The sequence below is a fragment of the Coniophora puteana genome (assembly GCF_000271625.1).
Source record: "Coniophora puteana RWD-64-598 SS2 unplaced genomic scaffold CONPUscaffold_6, whole genome shotgun sequence".
NCBI lineage: Eukaryota > Fungi > Basidiomycota > Agaricomycetes > Boletales > Coniophoraceae > Coniophora > Coniophora puteana.
In genome coordinates this window covers 292,198-307,605 of record NW_006913058.1, presented here as the reverse complement: position 1 = coordinate 307,605, position 15,408 = coordinate 292,198, and the positions used below count along the sequence as shown (strand labels likewise).

The 15,408-nt window shown below is 50.6% G+C and overlaps 4 protein-coding genes across 4 annotated transcripts; 1 reads left to right on the top strand and 3 right to left on the bottom strand.

Annotated features, from left to right (window-relative positions):
• The first annotated feature begins 744 nt into the window (after positions 1-744).
• On the top strand, positions 745-1,682 carry CONPUDRAFT_82084 (uncharacterized protein). The gene is made up of 4 exons (XM_007770237.1): positions 745-993; positions 1,045-1,124; positions 1,173-1,265; positions 1,317-1,682. Exons 1-4 carry the CDS (start codon positions 821-823, stop codon positions 1,373-1,375), a joined length of 405 nt encoding a protein of 134 aa, XP_007768427.1. The 5' UTR covers positions 745-820; the 3' UTR covers positions 1,376-1,682.
• A 1,370-nt stretch (positions 1,683-3,052) lies between these two features.
• Positions 3,053-6,447, bottom strand: CONPUDRAFT_123814 (Tcp11-domain-containing protein). The gene is made up of 4 exons (XM_007770236.1): positions 6,341-6,447; positions 5,535-6,242; positions 4,850-5,481; positions 3,053-4,795 (listed from the first exon to the last, which is right to left on the bottom strand). Exons 2-4 carry the CDS (start codon positions 6,163-6,165, stop codon positions 3,659-3,661), a joined length of 2,400 nt encoding a protein of 799 aa, XP_007768426.1. The 5' UTR covers positions 6,166-6,242; positions 6,341-6,447; the 3' UTR covers positions 3,053-3,658.
• A 1,868-nt stretch (positions 6,448-8,315) lies between these two features.
• Positions 8,316-10,694, bottom strand: CONPUDRAFT_82082 (V-type ATPase). Its single transcript, XM_007770235.1, has 10 exons — positions 10,524-10,694; positions 10,443-10,470; positions 10,353-10,380; positions 10,028-10,298; positions 9,820-9,959; positions 9,444-9,770; positions 9,241-9,391; positions 9,001-9,188; positions 8,813-8,942; positions 8,316-8,760 (listed from the first exon to the last, which is right to left on the bottom strand). The coding sequence occupies exons 1-10, from the start codon at positions 10,612-10,614 to the stop codon at positions 8,567-8,569; spliced, it is 1,548 nt and encodes a 515-aa protein (XP_007768425.1). The 5' UTR covers positions 10,615-10,694; the 3' UTR covers positions 8,316-8,566.
• Positions 10,695-10,757: 63 nt separating this feature from the next.
• Positions 10,758-15,368, bottom strand: CONPUDRAFT_82080 (ARM repeat-containing protein). Its single transcript, XM_007770234.1, has 21 exons — positions 15,137-15,368; positions 14,891-15,083; positions 14,559-14,841; positions 14,429-14,507; positions 14,162-14,378; positions 13,993-14,111; positions 13,688-13,945; positions 13,413-13,637; positions 13,260-13,360; positions 13,060-13,213; positions 12,888-13,007; positions 12,585-12,838; positions 12,391-12,529; positions 12,243-12,336; positions 11,823-12,189; positions 11,640-11,775; positions 11,368-11,591; positions 11,239-11,319; positions 11,104-11,188; positions 10,953-11,053; positions 10,758-10,899 (listed from the first exon to the last, which is right to left on the bottom strand). The coding sequence occupies exons 1-21, from the start codon at positions 15,296-15,298 to the stop codon at positions 10,827-10,829; spliced, it is 3,465 nt and encodes a 1,154-aa protein (XP_007768424.1). The 5' UTR covers positions 15,299-15,368; the 3' UTR covers positions 10,758-10,826.
• Between the last annotated feature and the right edge of the window lie 40 nt (positions 15,369-15,408).

Sequence of the window (15,408 nt, the reverse complement as noted above, 5' to 3'; positions counted from 1 at the left end):
GCACTGTGGTCAACTAGCTGATGTCACTCCGGACAGTTCGGAGATGCAGTGCGCAGGCAGACAGCACTCGGCAGGCATTAATGCTAACGTTCAACGTTGAACTTCAAGGCCACGGCTCGCCGACCCCTTCGTACATCCCGGTGCCGGTGCGGCTTGGACAGAGGGGCTGTTCAACAGCATGCCTAAACCCTCCACGTCCTTACTATGCGAGTGATCTCGGATGACTGAATTCTCTACCTACCATCCATATGACCGCTCTGTCAAAGTCTGGTCACCAGGTCGTCAGAAATGTCCGATATGGTACAAGAAGACCAGCACCGGCTTCAGAATGCCCTTGATTGATTACATTCAGCCTGCCTGTTCAGGTCTTCTGGTGCTTGACTTTTATCCGGGGACCTATATGCTTACGAGGGGCCTACCAGGTACGGCGAGCGCAGGCTTGAAGGTGCTAGGAAGGACTACTACCCAGTCCTTGCTCGACAATAATATTCTTAGCCGAAAAACCAACTCGTATAAGCCGGAGCTTAATGTCTGAAGCGGACGTCCGCAAGGCGCGATTGTACAATCGGAGGTGAAACTTGTCATCAATACTTCGCTTATACGGCGATGATCTGCCGCCGCAAATCACTTATGCCAGCTTGCGCCCTGGACCGGGGCCAGGTGCTCACGCGGGCGCTTGAAGCCGTCCGCCGCCTTGGTACAAATACTGGGGAAGGTGAGCTAGCAGACACCATCGATCGACCTGTTCTGACGTCGAGCGCATCCATTCTAACGAACTTTCATCTTTCTTCTGCTTTTCTTACGCTTTCTTACGTTCACAATGAAATCCTTCACGACTTTCGTCTTCATCCTTCTCTCCCTCTTCTCTGCGCTTGTGTATGCTCTCCCCCTGAATGAGCGCAACGTTGAGGCTCGCGATGTCTTTGTGCCTCCCGTCACATATCCTCACCAAGGCACCATCTGGCTCGCTGGTGCCCACTACGATGTCACTTGGTAAGTCACACTGGATACTTTCCGTCTGATTTGGGTCTCACTCTTATCAAGGGAGACTAATGACGCTCCGGTGAACATCACCAACTCCATCGGTCAGATCTACCTGCGCGTTGGAGAAGAGACCTGGTTGAGTGAGTAGGTCAGCAATGTCAATTGATATCTACTCATCGCACACCCAGACACTACTCTAGCGAGTGGTTTCAACATTCGTGACGGTACCGTCCGTGTTCAGGCTCCTAAAGTTCCTACTGGCATCGACTATTCCCTCGTCCGTGAGTACAACTCATTGTTTCATGCTTGAATACCCTTAAATTTCCGTGAAGTCTTCGGCGACTCGGGCAACTTCAGCCCTGAGTTCACTATCATCAACGGGTGGCTCTAAGCTGTCCTTTAAACTGAGTTGATTCTCGCTGTGAAATTCTTTTCGGTTCTCGCACAGATTACTTAGGTTTGACTTTCGTCACGGACATCATGGACTTGTTTTATTTTTCCGGACTTCTGCAATTCGCAATATTAATGTCGTTTCTACGTCTTCCTCTCTTCTACGTTTCTTCTACCAAATTTTACACCAACGCTGTTGGTGGCGACGTTTTGTTTGACACTTTTGGGGGCTGTAGTTAATAGGTGATATTGGACTTGTAGTACACGATGCATGATATGGAAAATACAATCAACTTAATATATAATGCATTCATTGGTATCAGTCGGAAGTGGCTGTGCAATTTTTGAGCCCCGGCTAAGCCGGAGACATCACTGTAACGCTAGCTGCTTTCCGCTATGCCTCGTCGACCTCGCCCGCAAAACCGTCCGCCTCCGACGGCCTCCAGGACGGAACGTCGGTTTACCGAACCAATATCTAAGAAATCCGCAGTTAATCCCCGCCCAAAAGCTGTAGATTATTTCCAGCTAGATGATGAGCAAACACCCAACCTCTCAGGGGGATCGAACGCGTCTGAATCGGATGCTCCGTCGGCCTCAGGCTCTGAAGGGGACGCAGAGATTGAACAAGATAAAGGTGAAGAACATGTGGATGATGGGAACACAGATACCTCCAGAGTTGCACAGTGGATCGATGAAGATGACCTCGACTTAGAGGAAGACAGCGAAGACAGCGGAGGCGAGGAGGACGAGGAGGACGAACCCCAGATCGCAAGCTCCAGCAAAACACATCTGGTACGCCTCCTATCTACTTCGCAGTGCACATGCCAACTCATACATGGCTAATGGATTTAGAGAACATTGCAGAATGGTCTGTCTGTCTACATGACAGTGCAATAAATTAGGTAACTGACGCATTCGCAGACATTTCAGAACTGCCATTGGGCATGGTGCGAAGGGCACAGATAAAGCTTGCTTCTCCTCAGACGTCGGGATCTGAGGATGACTCTGACTCTGACGATGCTGAGGATGACCCTTCGTCCAAGCGACTGAGCGTCAAGGGCAAAGGGAGGGAGAGGTCAAAGGCCGCTATCGAGGCCAGGCGCAACAAACACGCGTAAGTTCGAGCCGAAGATGCCACATTGCTTCCATACTGACACTGTGCATAGACCAACTGAGGTTACCTCCAAAAAGCCAGTTTCAAGACGAAGGGTGGTTGTCGAAAGCAACATGCCGGTTAGCTCAAGTCAACCGCCACCCTACACGTTCCTAATGCTTCTTTTTTCGCAGCAAGCTAGGGATCCTCGCTTTTTACAGCTGGCAGGAGGCTTCTCTACAGAGAAATACCGTCACAATTATGGATTCTTATCCGACCTTCACTCGACAGAACTCTCAGAGCTGCGCGCAAACCTCAAGCGTGCTCGCAAGCTGCTGGTGAACTCCCCAAGACACCTTCGTGAAGAACGCCAGGCCGAAGTGGAGCGTCTAGAACTTGCAATAAAGCGTGCGGAGAGCGCAGTCAATCGAGATAAGCGAGAGCGGATTGAATCTCAGGCGCTCAAACGGGTTACTCAGGAAGAGAAAGAAAAGCGCAAGATTGGAAAAGGAGATTGGCATATGAAACGATGTATGTGACTGTTTTCTCTGAGTCTGTCGGTCCTTCCACTGATCGTTTTTTTAGCTGCCAAGAAGGAGCTTCTGGTGAAAGCGAGGTTTGATTCACTTGCTGCGTCAGGAGGTAGACAGGCAGTCAAGAAGGCTATTGAAAAGAAGCAGAGGAAGATCAGCCAGAAGGAAAAGAAGTCGCGACCTTTTGCGGCACCTTCAAGTGATTTTTCCAAAAGGAAACGAGGCACAGAAGACTCCGGGAGGCCACGAAAACGGGCAAAGTAGGATTGGCATACACGTCCACACTTGCTTTGTGATATGGATGGATCGACATCCATTGCTATTTGACTCAGACGGCTCTTGACTGGCGTCGTACTGCGTGTAACGTAACGTGCATGCTTCCAGATTTATGGGAGAAACGCAACTATGATTCTACGGGTATCCGGGTATGCTTGCCTAGGTATATGTAAAGCGAATGAAAGTGTGGTATGCACAAGCTAATCCGAAAATCAAAGAGATTCAAAACGAGAATTGGGATTGTCAAGATACACAAGTTATTATTGGCCCAGTTGTATTGTACGGATATCGTGGCTTCTTCAATTCTTCTCGATGCAAACGACCAACATGCACACATAAAGTTATCCATATCGATACCATGATTAGTCCGAAGGAGGGGGTATTACGCGCTGCAGCCTGCAGGCGAAGAATCTAGAGACAAGGTGCATGGAACTGAAGATGTCGATACTGTGGGCGACGGAGGTGGTGGTGAGGAAGAACTGTATAAGAAGCCATCTTGCTCGTAGAGCGGGAGGTAGGCCGCAATGTGGATACTAGCCACTTTTGCTAGGCGTTCCGACAGTGAGGCGATCTCATCTGCAAGCGGTTCCATGCCCGCGGAAGGCGGAGGCACGTTTGCAGCGAGAGGCTCGTCGGAACGCTTCAGGAGCCGAGATGAGTCACGAGAGAAGAACGTCAAAGCAAGAACATGGCTAAACACGGCGTCGCGGATCTTGTTCTTGAGCATGACGCTCAACGCTGACCCTGAGCGCATGTTCGTGCTCGTCCAGCGTTCGGCGAGGCGAAGCGTGCTTTCATCAGGAACAGTTGAGCACGCGGCTCCGGGCTTGCTGGACTGCGCTTCCTTCGCACGGAGGGCAATCTGAAGGACAATGTCGGCTCTCCACTTCCGTCGTCGCTCTCTTTCGGACTCAGAGAGGCCTTCGATGTCGACGTTACCCAGTAAGACGCCCAGATGTGAGGAGCTGATATCCCGAATCTCCTTCTTGAGTTGTAGCATATCGGCTTCGGTCAGTCTAGAGCCGTCGCGTGCACCTGTAGCCGAAGGTTGATTGCTTGAAAACACCAATTGCCGATAGAGCATGAGGAATAGGTATAGAGCAGCAGCATCACCAGCATCGTTGGCGAGAATTAGCAGGCGAGCGCTATCGAGATAGGTAGTTTCAGGGTAAGATGGGAGAGGTGCGGTGCTATGCGATGGTTGAGCGGAATGGGGTATATGGGTTGATGAAGCGACCTGAGGCGGATCAAACACAAGGTCAAAGAATCCTTTGATCACAGAAAGATAGACCTGTTGAGTGTAAGGCAGCGAATCGAAAACCAAGGGTTCCGAGGGCTTAAAGGGGTGGTTGATAGAATTGGATGCCATGAGTTTTCCGTGAGCTGTCTGCAGCCATGTTCGGGTAAAATCAAGTGCGCTGGCAGGTCCTTTCCGGTCTTGGAATATTTTGAGTTCGTAAGGCCCTGAACTGTCAATGAGAAATGGTCGAAGGGTTTGCAGCTGGTGATTGGCTATATCCTGGGAGGTGATGTTAGTACCTCCCACGCGCAAATACAAGAAGAACGGACTCACAAGCTTCATAAGCTCCAGAATATCAAGACACATTCGCACGGCCTTGACCGCATCAGCCTTGGTACCGCCCTGACCTGGGGCACAACTTTTCGCCACAGCTACCATGGCGTCGACTGCACGGTCTCGCATAGGAGCGCAGTGACTTTTAAGCGTCTGCCCAATCAGGCTAAACAAACCTGAGGGGTCAAATAGCTGATGTCGCAACTCCTGCTGAATAAGTTTCGGGTCAAACGCGGATCGTAGCTCGGCGGCTTGGGCAGCATGTTGATCAACTTGAGCCTGAAACGTGCCAGGCTGGGAGTAGGTACCGCTGATGCTTGAAAGGGGTTGTATCACGTAAAGGAGGACTTCCAGAAACTCCGATAAAAGAGATTGCACACGGGATGGCATGCGAAGCGTCGCAACTCCCCGAGACGACAAGTACGTGAGAACGGGCTTGGTTGGAGGGGTCGGGGCGCGACTGCAAACGCACACGCAGTCGCACGGCCTGCCTTCGGCGTCGAACGACACGCAAGTGCAGCCGTTCTCAATCTCTTGAGTGACTGCACGCCAGTACCTGTCCGCTAGTTCTCGCTTTCGTCGACTAGACGTTGGGCGGAACTGAAGCCCGGCGTCAAAAATAAGATCATGGCCTAGGAATTGATCATTAAAACGTGTGGTGGCCAGGAACGTGTAGATCGCTTACGAAGCTGGGGATTGCGCAAAATGGCACTCAAATCGAGCTCTTTCAGGGTATTTCGGTTAATGAGTGGCTGAAGAGGAGGTATATGCGGCGAGGAAAGATCGATGGAAGGGAGAGGAGGTGAAGAGGGAGCGGTTGACTGAGGAAGCTCGGAAGGAGAACAAGTAGACTCCATGCGAACCGAGTCATTCGGGGAATGAGGATGTGTCGCCTCCCTTAAATCCTCTTTATGCGAACGGCGAGGGACATTGGCACAAGCCACATGCCGCACAAGCGATGGCCGTGGCAAACGCTTGGTCGGTCTCATGGAGGACGGCGGGCATGCCATCTCAACCTTTGGGCGCTTGGACATCCTGCTACCCTCCTCTGGCGTGCTTGGAGTCAACGGTGAGTCTGGAGGAGAGTCTGCATGTACACATCGCCATACTGGTGAGGGACTGCCTGCAGGTAGCCACGGGCCAGAGGTACGGAGACTCAGCGGGTTGGATAACCTGCGTGGCGCTACGGCCGAGTCAATGAGCATAGGGGAGCTGGACTGAGAGTCCTGAGGAAGGGGATCGGGGCCATCTTCATCTTCATCGGCCTTTCGCTTTCTGCAATTGACAGAAGGGATGGAGTGACCCAGGTCGCCCATATGAAAGGAAAGAGGGACTGCGAGAACGATGGGGAAGGCGTTAGCGGGCGGGAGGGAGAAACGAACGGGTGTGTTGGCTGAGCGATATAAGTAGGCACGGAAAAAGAAATATAATCAGGCTCAGGGTGAACGCATGTGTGGGGACATCATGTCATTTGGGCCTCGGGCTACTCACCAGACGGAAGCACGCGATGGCAATGAACTGGGTCGGCTGAAGAACACGTTGAGCTGGCGAGGATGCGGACAAGACGGAAAAGGAGTCTAAAGGAGCGCGTTGTTTCGCTGAGACGACAGAAGAATAAAACGAGACAAAAGCTCTGACAGGCTGACGGGTGGACGACTGCTCGCCTGCTGGCTGCAGGGCTGCGGGGAAAACCTACAGGCGACGGCTGGATGCATCCACACAGTTGGCCGGACTCGTAAATATGGCGGATCTGGGATGCTCTGCCGCCGTATCAACCAAACCAAGGTTTTACGGTGTTAGGCAACCTTTGACAACCCACGCTACCAGTCCTCTCTTCGGCATATGGCGTTCACATGTCCATATTGGCATCCGCAAAGCGTCCGTCCCGCCGTCATGGAACAGGCGCGTAGTCTATTCAGACATCTGAATCGATGGTCCCATGAGGCAGCTCGGCCCTATCTATCCATGCTTTGCCGCTCAAGCCCATAGGACATGTACAATGTACAGCGCACACCTCCTGCGAGTCAGCTACCCACAGCACCGCCCCGACGAACGCATAGCGATGCGCGTGGTCGACCATCAGGGCGCTGATCGTCTTCGAAACATGACAAATTATATGGAGTTGCTCTCCGTCTTGGGATCTCGGCCAGGTCGTCTCGTATACCCTGCGAAGATATCAAGTTCATCATAAGAACACATCACATCCCTTTTGGGGCCTCGCTTGATGAAACTTGTCTCCGGGGCTTCAAAGCTTCAAATTTAGCTTGCCATCTTATCATGGGGAAACGCCTCCTCCCGTTCTCAAGGACAGCTCACGGCCCACTGTCGGACATCCTCTTGCTCCTTTCCATCTGACGCTGTCACTACCGGCTCGTCGGCTGATCCACCAGAGGCTGAACCAGAGCTGAACAGTTTCCGCTAGCCGCTGCCGTTGACGTATACTTACTTCAGAGGTCAACATGTTCTGGCATGATTGGAGGAGCCACACAGGGCCGAGTTTGTCAGATCGTGCAGCTAATCCATGCTCACACATGCGGGCGCCAAGCATCTAGCATTCTACCGTAACTGTTGTTCATCACATAACAGCCCAACCATTCCTAGCCATGACTAGCCTAACTTGTGAGTCGCCGCCTCCATGAAAATTATTCATAGCTTCGAATCTACACGAATGGACTGTCCTTGCATCCTGAAAAGGGTGCAGTTGTTCAGATATTACGTTCCATCCCGAGAACCTCCGCGGTGCAGGTCCAATGGCTAGTACGTGTTATTATGACCAGGATATCTATCCTATGGGATAAATAACGGCTGCATTGATTGGGCCCTTTGACAAGTCTACACCTGTGAAATTCCCCCATTGTTTCTCCTAGACATATAGTGTCGTGCCACAGGTTCAAACGATCCTTCCGTGGGGCCGGAGATGAAGCGATACCCACACGCGATATCGTTTGCCCGCACCGACACTGTCAACATTAAGCTTAAGTTGGATTAGCAGAAAGGATGCCTTGAGACAACGTTTCGGCGCTGGGTCGTGTCGACCTCGATTCGGTGAACTCATTTGCCTTTTGCAATACGGCAGTGCGCCCACCCAGTTCTCCCAGTTCTGCGACTTCTCTGAGAACTGGCAGTGCTCGGAGTCTACTTCCGAGGTTTTGTTTGTCATCTGGATCCATTTCATGTGTGCCGTCTTGTTCTGTTTCATCCAGCTGACATTGTGGACGCGCCCATTCGACGCCCTCGGTGAGAAAAAAAGGTAATCCGCGAGCGGTGGCCGCCTTGTCTACCAAAAGCGTACATTCGTTCCAGAGTTAGGTCAAAGAGTGTGGCCAAAGATGTGGCTAGATCTCCCATTCTAGCGGCGTTGTGTTCGTGTTGGACAATCAGAGCCACGGGCCTCGTTGCATCTGCTCTGCACTTACACCGAACTTCCGATCGCCCAGACCCTTTATCAATACCTATCTTGGTTTCTGGGCTTTCATCCTACAGCAGGTGTCCTACGAAGGCGCAAATACTGCGGATCCTATACTATCAACGCCATTGAGTCTAACTCGACCAAGAAGGCAATATACATCATCAACACCATAGCGACTGTACGTTGCAAAAACAATGGTGTCATCATTGTGCGAATGAAGGGGCAGAAATCGTCGGTTGTGTCATTACTTGAGAAGGGTGCGTATATACAATTGAGTAGGACCTTTACAGAGGACATTATTGAAATGTTCATGCATCGATAAGTTTCTCCTCGGCGGGTCCTTGCTGCTCTTCTTCCGGACTAGCTTTCTTTGTCGGCTTGCGGCCATAGAACTCGGCGATGATCTCGGGATTAATCCGGTTCAATTGTTCCTTCGGGAAGATGCGAAGAAGTGACCACGCCAGGTCGAGTGACTCAAAGATCGTACGAGACTCATAAGGACCTACGGGGTTCATGTAAGAGAGGTTTATTCCTGAACTGACAGAACGACAAACCTTGTCCGACGAATTGACGCTCGAATTTGTCGAGGAATTCGAGTGCAAGCTTATCTTCAGCAGAGAGCGCTTCCTCACCAACGACGGCCTTCATTGCGGCAGCATCCCTACCAATAGCGTACTTGGCATACTGTTTCCACGGTCTGGTCAGTACATCATGCGGAAAAGGGGACGCTGTACTAGCGTACCAGTTGGTTCGAGACATCTCCATGATCCTTTCTCGTAAGTTTCTCGCCGATAGCACTCTTCATCAGACGTGACAGTGAGGGGAGCACGTTGATCGGAGGGTAAATTTGCCTGTTGTGCAGCTGTCGGTCAACGAAGATCTGACCTTCGGTGATGTAACCGGTAAGATCTGGAATCGGGTGAGTGATATCTACAGCGACGTTAGTTCATTTTCAACTTAGCATGCCTAAAAATGACATCACCATCGTTAGGCATGGTCAAGATAGGAATCTGAGTGATAGAGCCGTTCCGGCCTTCGACACGTCCTGCACGTTCATAGATAGTGGACAAGTCCGTGTACATGTAACCGGGATATCCGCGACGACCGGGCACTTCTTCACGAGCTGCGGAGACCTGAATAAGGAAAATGAGCCCAAGATCCATGATAAATGGGCTTGTTACTGACCTCGCGCAGTGCGTCTGCGTAAGAAGACATGTCTGTCAGAATGACCAAGACATGCTTCTCAAGCTGGTATGCATAATACTCAGCCGTGGTAAGCGCAAGGCGAGGCGTAATAATACGCTCGATAGTAGGGTCGTTTGCAAGGTTAAGGAACAGAGTCACACGATCGAGACTGCCGTTAGACTCGAAGTCTTCCTTGAAGAAACGCGCGGTCTCCATGTTGACACCCATGGCAGCAAAAACGACCGAGAAATTGTCTTCATGTCCGTCATGTACGCCCTTCGTCGGACCCTTGACCAAGCCAGCTTGACGCACGATCTGGGCAGCTATCTAGAGAAAAAGTCAGTGCAAGGCCAGACACAGCAATATGCAGTCACACCTCGTTATGAGGCAGACCTGCTGCAGAGAAAATGGGAATCTTCTGGCCACGCGCAATGGAGTTCATCGTGTCAATGGTTGAGATACCAGTCTGAATCATCTCCTCAGGGTAAATGCGAGAGTAAGGATTGATGGGCGAGCCTACGAGCACGCCGTAGATGATGTTTAGACCGCGGCAAGGAGATTGACAAACAAGACATCGAACGCACCGTTAATGTCCAAATAATCCTCAGCAAAGACCTTGGGACCCTGATCGATAGGGTTTCCGGAACCGTTGAAAATCCGGCCAAGCATGTCCTCCGCAACCGGAAGCTTCATGCTGCTGCCAGTGAATTCGACATGCGTCGCCTTCACATCCACGCCAGATGTACCCTCAAAGACTTGAACGATAGCCTTCTTTCCCTGCACTTCCAGCACCTGTCCGCCTCGCTTCGAGCCATCGGGGAGGGTGAGCGACACGATCTCGTTGTAGGATGGGAACTAGCAGTAAGAAGATCAGTATTGCCATGAGCTTTGAGCTAAACGGAGCCGTACTTTAACATTGTCCAAAACCACGAGGGGTCTGTAGTTGTGTCAAATCGAGATTGAGAGCAAAGAGCGCGCGTCTACCAGGTGGAAACATACCCATTGATTGCGGACACGGTGCGGTAGTCTGCGTGTTTTGTGTCAGCCTCGCAGAAGGGCTTGTTGGAGCTCGAGACCGACCTAGATGGGGCTGCACGCGGAATTCGCGCGTAACTGCTGCAGCGTTGATGGCAGCAGCCTCTCGTTCACTAATGCGGGGATCGACGACCATGATAGTCTGGTGTTTAGTCAACGCTGCAGGCTTCAGCGCTTCAGCACTCAATCAGTCGCCGTCCAATGTAGCAACTGTCGCAGCCGAGTTTCCCACGATACACAAGCGCTCGTCTGTTTCTAGTACCGTCATCGGGCGCTAACGTGGGTTCATCAAATGAGAAATCTGGCGTATGTGGTACATGTACAGGGGTGCAAGAAAGTAATGAAACTTCAGCTACCCGTCTTCATTATTTTGACGATATCGCTAGCCTTCGCTTTTGCTTCATCCAAATCAATATTGGGCCTATTTTCCGTTAATCCCAAAAGACAAAAGTTGTACAATTTGTGGTCACTTACCACTCAGTCTCGAGGAGCAGCTCTTCAATCTCATCTGTCTGCCAATCGAAGTCTTTCGTTTGCAGAACCATATAAAGGTGCTCAGCAGCCGCAGCTCGTACCTTGTTTGTCTGTATGAGTGGGAGAAAGCATCCAACATGAAGCTACTTACGCGAGGGAACAGATGACCCAAATACTCCACAAGCCTTGGAATGGAATCGTCCGTTATTTCTGGAACTCCGAGCAAATTGATAGTGCTACACATATCACATCAGCCACTGATTGAAACTTAAGAGGGACTGCACACATTTTCATCGATTCATAGATGCGCTGTACGTTTTTGAGCCGTTGGACACCTCTCGAAACTAAAGAAAGCAGTGACTTCAGGCTAGAAGATCTATCAGAAGGCGAATACCAAACGAGATAAACCACAAACTTCTGGAGCCCCTCTGGCAGAGTCGCTAGACGGCCAAGAGCATCAGCCTCCAACAACACATTGTAGGTTTGCAGGACAGGAAGGACTACTGTGTTCGAGGACAGATTACATTGGGCAAGACCGAGTAGATCAACTGAAAGCTCAGATAGGGAGTAAGCGATCTCGGTGCGAGATAATGGGAGGTTTTGGGCGTATGTGACCAAACTAGCCGAGGCTGGTCGTTGCTAGAGGCGCGTTAATCTCCCGATCAAACGAGTCTGGATCTGACATACGATGCTGCTGGTCTTCGTCCCTACGCTCGAGATGAGCCCCAATAGCAGCTGCTTGCGATACTGCTGGACACCAAGTAACTCAACAACCCTCGGGAAAAGCCAATCGCTGTTGGCCCATCCAACACGTTCGTCATCACTGCAGCAATTGAGTACGTAGCTTTTTGCCAATAGGCTTGGATGTACCTCGAGAAAAGCTTCCTCATTAGGTCTTCACCTTTAAGCCGCCATTGCTCTACTCCGCTAATGTGTGCAGTCGAAAATGCGAGAAGGCGGAGAAGACAGTCACCAACAACTTGCCGGACATTGTCTAGCCGCTCTACTCCTTGACGAAGGATGCGCCCTATAAAGTGATGGAACTTCTCAATAGGTAGGTAGCCTGCCGCGTCTATGGCCTGGCGTTGTGATAGAAGATTGAGAGAGATCGAAGTCAGGCCCTCGATGGAAGCCATCCTGATCCAAGAGCCAACATCACCGCGTTCATCCGTAGTATAGTCGTCCAAGCTATTGTCGAGGCTTTCAATTATATCACACATGTCTTGAGGTGTAATAACTTCATTGCAGGTGAGACGATGATCAGAACAAAGCGACGGCGCAAGGGCTCACGCTCAGAAACCCGAGGTAGAACATTTTCCACTATCTGTGGAATAGATCGATGTGCAAGGCGCCTTGCTTCCACATTTTGCAACCTCGTGCTCGACTGTCGTCAAATAATCAGTAAGGACAAATTTCGGTTTGATGGGGACGGTGTCACCTTTGAATCTATGCTTTGCAACAGGCAGTCTATAACACTTCGGAGACTTTGAGGATACGTTCTGTAGTCAAATACTCCCAAGACACGGCAGAGACTTTGTTGAATATGAGGCGCTCCCTTGATGAACTCTGCGATCAGCGTGAAGGATGAACAATAGTCAGGCGTTTGATTATGCCATTGAAGAGACGACTCATTGTTGAATCTGAGTTGAACAGTCTTCTAGACGGCTCAGCGCTTTCATAGCCTCTGCCGCCGCTTCTTGAACAACGGAGCTTCGATGTCGTAAACTCAAGTCGATCACCTTTCTCCAATGTGGCGATGTCGCCTTCCCCGCTAGCTCTTCATGACTGATGCTCGTTGCTATGAGATGGCAGGCAGCGACCATGACTAGCTCGTTCCTAGGTGAGTTCAGGATAGCGGGAGGCACAAGTTCCAAGCTGGCAAAAATCTACACCAATGTTAACTCAATTATAAGTGACTGTGGCGGATATAATTACTTTTCCTCTACACTGGAGACTCTTCGCGTCCGTAGCCTCATTAAAGGCTTTAGCGAGATCCGTCAACCCAAGCAAAGCGCCATGAACATCAGAATTATCAACGGACTCAAAGAGGCTGTTCTGAGGGACTGGAATCAGTAAACCAGGCACCAACAATAGTCAGCACGCTTACAAGTCTATTGATACACTGAGGTCCTAGCTCCAGCAAGTTCAGTTGACAGATCCCGCAGAGAGACTGAGCCGCAGATTCTCTAATACTTGCATCCCAGTGTCGGATAGAGACATTCATGATATGATCTAGTAAAGCATTGCGATATTCAGGATGCCTATGAAAGCATTATTAGTATACCATTGCACGATGGAAATACTTACTCGGATACTTGTGGGGCCACAATGACAAAAGCATTTCGTCGAACGCTGACCGCATAAAAGTCGGTCTTCCGAAGTACGTCGATGCCATGAGGGAACAAGGACTGAGGGGTATGTGAACTTTCTCGTCCGGTGAGCACCGCTGAAGAAACTGACCATCCTACCGACATGTTCCTGAAAGGCTGCACTAGCAGCTCTGCGAATGTGCACCTCGCGGTCATACGAAGCAACGACAACAAGATTCTGCGCAAGCTTGTCGGCGTATGGAGCGAGATCAGAGGTGTTTTGCGCGCGAGCTAAGGACCATATCGCGTATGCAGCAGCATCTCGGACATTCGAGCCCACTGAATGAGCACCTTTGCGAATATCAAAGAAGAGTGCCTCGACCAAAGTTCAGCGTACATCATCGTCAAAATATGCTCTTGACCCACCTTGTACAGCCAGCTCATCAACTGCGAAAGATGATCTTGGGGCACGAGCTCTCGTCGAGCCATTTCGGCACATGCCAGGGTCGCACCGTGCCAGGTGGCTTCCGCAATCGCTGGCATATCATATAGGCTGGCAGCTGCCATACTGTGAATCTCAAATAGCCCCAATACGCTTTCAAGGATCTGGTTAGAGAAGCTTGGTGGCAGGCGCTCAGCAAGTCGAGCAACCCCCTTGGCCGCTGACCAGCGTACTACAGTATCCTGAGAAGTGGTCAACTTTTTGGTACGTGATAAAGATATGATCGAACCTTATCTTGCAAAGCTTCGAAGAGCTGTTCTAAGACCACTTCAACTTCTTCGGACACATCCTCATCTTCGGAATCCGCAAAGTCCTGTCCACCCACAAAAGACCCGACTAGCGTTCGGCCTTGAAGAAAGGTTCAGTAAGCGTTATCAGAAACACAGAATGCACCTCACGTTGCCTCCTTGACGAGCTCACAGAAGGAGGGACGAGGTGCAAAGCCATACGATAAAGCAGCTTAGTCCTGAACTTCCTTACAAGGGTATTGCTGTACAATACCCCGCCATGCTTCACCTCTTTGGCGATTGCTAGCAGGGCGGTCATAATCCGAGCCGCATCATCGCTCGAGGAACTCTTCACGTAGAGACAAAGGACTTGCAGTATTCCAATGGCCTAGTACAATTCATGAACATTGCGATACTAAAGGCGTAGAGAATACTTACAGCAAACACGTCGGACTGCTCTTTAATTGACTCACACGACCAAGCAATGAAGCCGGGGAGACGGGCGGCAGCATCCTTCCTACCGAAAATTAGAATTAGGGGTTCAAGGTTAAAAAAAGCTGCTACCCACCTCATATATAGCCTAGCCAACAGTTCTGCAGCACTCTCACGCTCGAGTCCGGCCCTGCTGAGTTGCCTTCTAGCAAGAGATTCAATCACTTCAGCAATCGATTCTTTGGCGTCGTCCTCGTCAAATTGCGACAAATCGAACGGTATACGAATGATGAGAGAAATCCAAAGGAGGAGAGCATAGCGCAAGGACCACTGGGAAAGCCCATTCGTAACGTCGTCTGTCGAATTCATGAAGGTAACAGCGATCGTCAAGTCGGCGACCTCATGAGGAAAGAAGCGAGCTCTTAGGTCTTTAGAATAGCTGCGCGAAAAATGCGAAAGCAAACATGCCTATAGTTTTATGCCCCCGAAACTTGACATAGTTGTAGATAACGACTGCCAACGCTCTCAAGCGAAATGTGGATGATTGGACGTGTTGGGTGTGCCGTAGGTATGCATGCTCGCGGAGACGTCCCATGACTGGGGTAACGAGCGCTTCTAGATGTGGATCCAGCAAGTAAGCTTGCTCCTGGTACTCTGATAGCTTATTGTACGTCTAAGTAGCAGATATAGATGATGTTCTTAGCATGAACTCACTATAGCAGCCAGTCCTTCGACCTTGATCCATTCCGAGCCTCGCTCATCGTACTCTGGCTCGACGGTGAGATCCTTGGATAGGATAGCATTCTGTAAGTCAATGAACTCATTTCTGCGTTCAAAGGCAGCAAACTGCTTGGCCTCCGGCGCGGCGTCTTCCATGAAGTGGGATGCAAATGCTGAGGTGTGAGTTGATACGCGCCGCGATAAAGCAAGGACTCCTACGGAACTGGGATTGGACAAACGATCGACAAGTGGGTTACATACGCGTA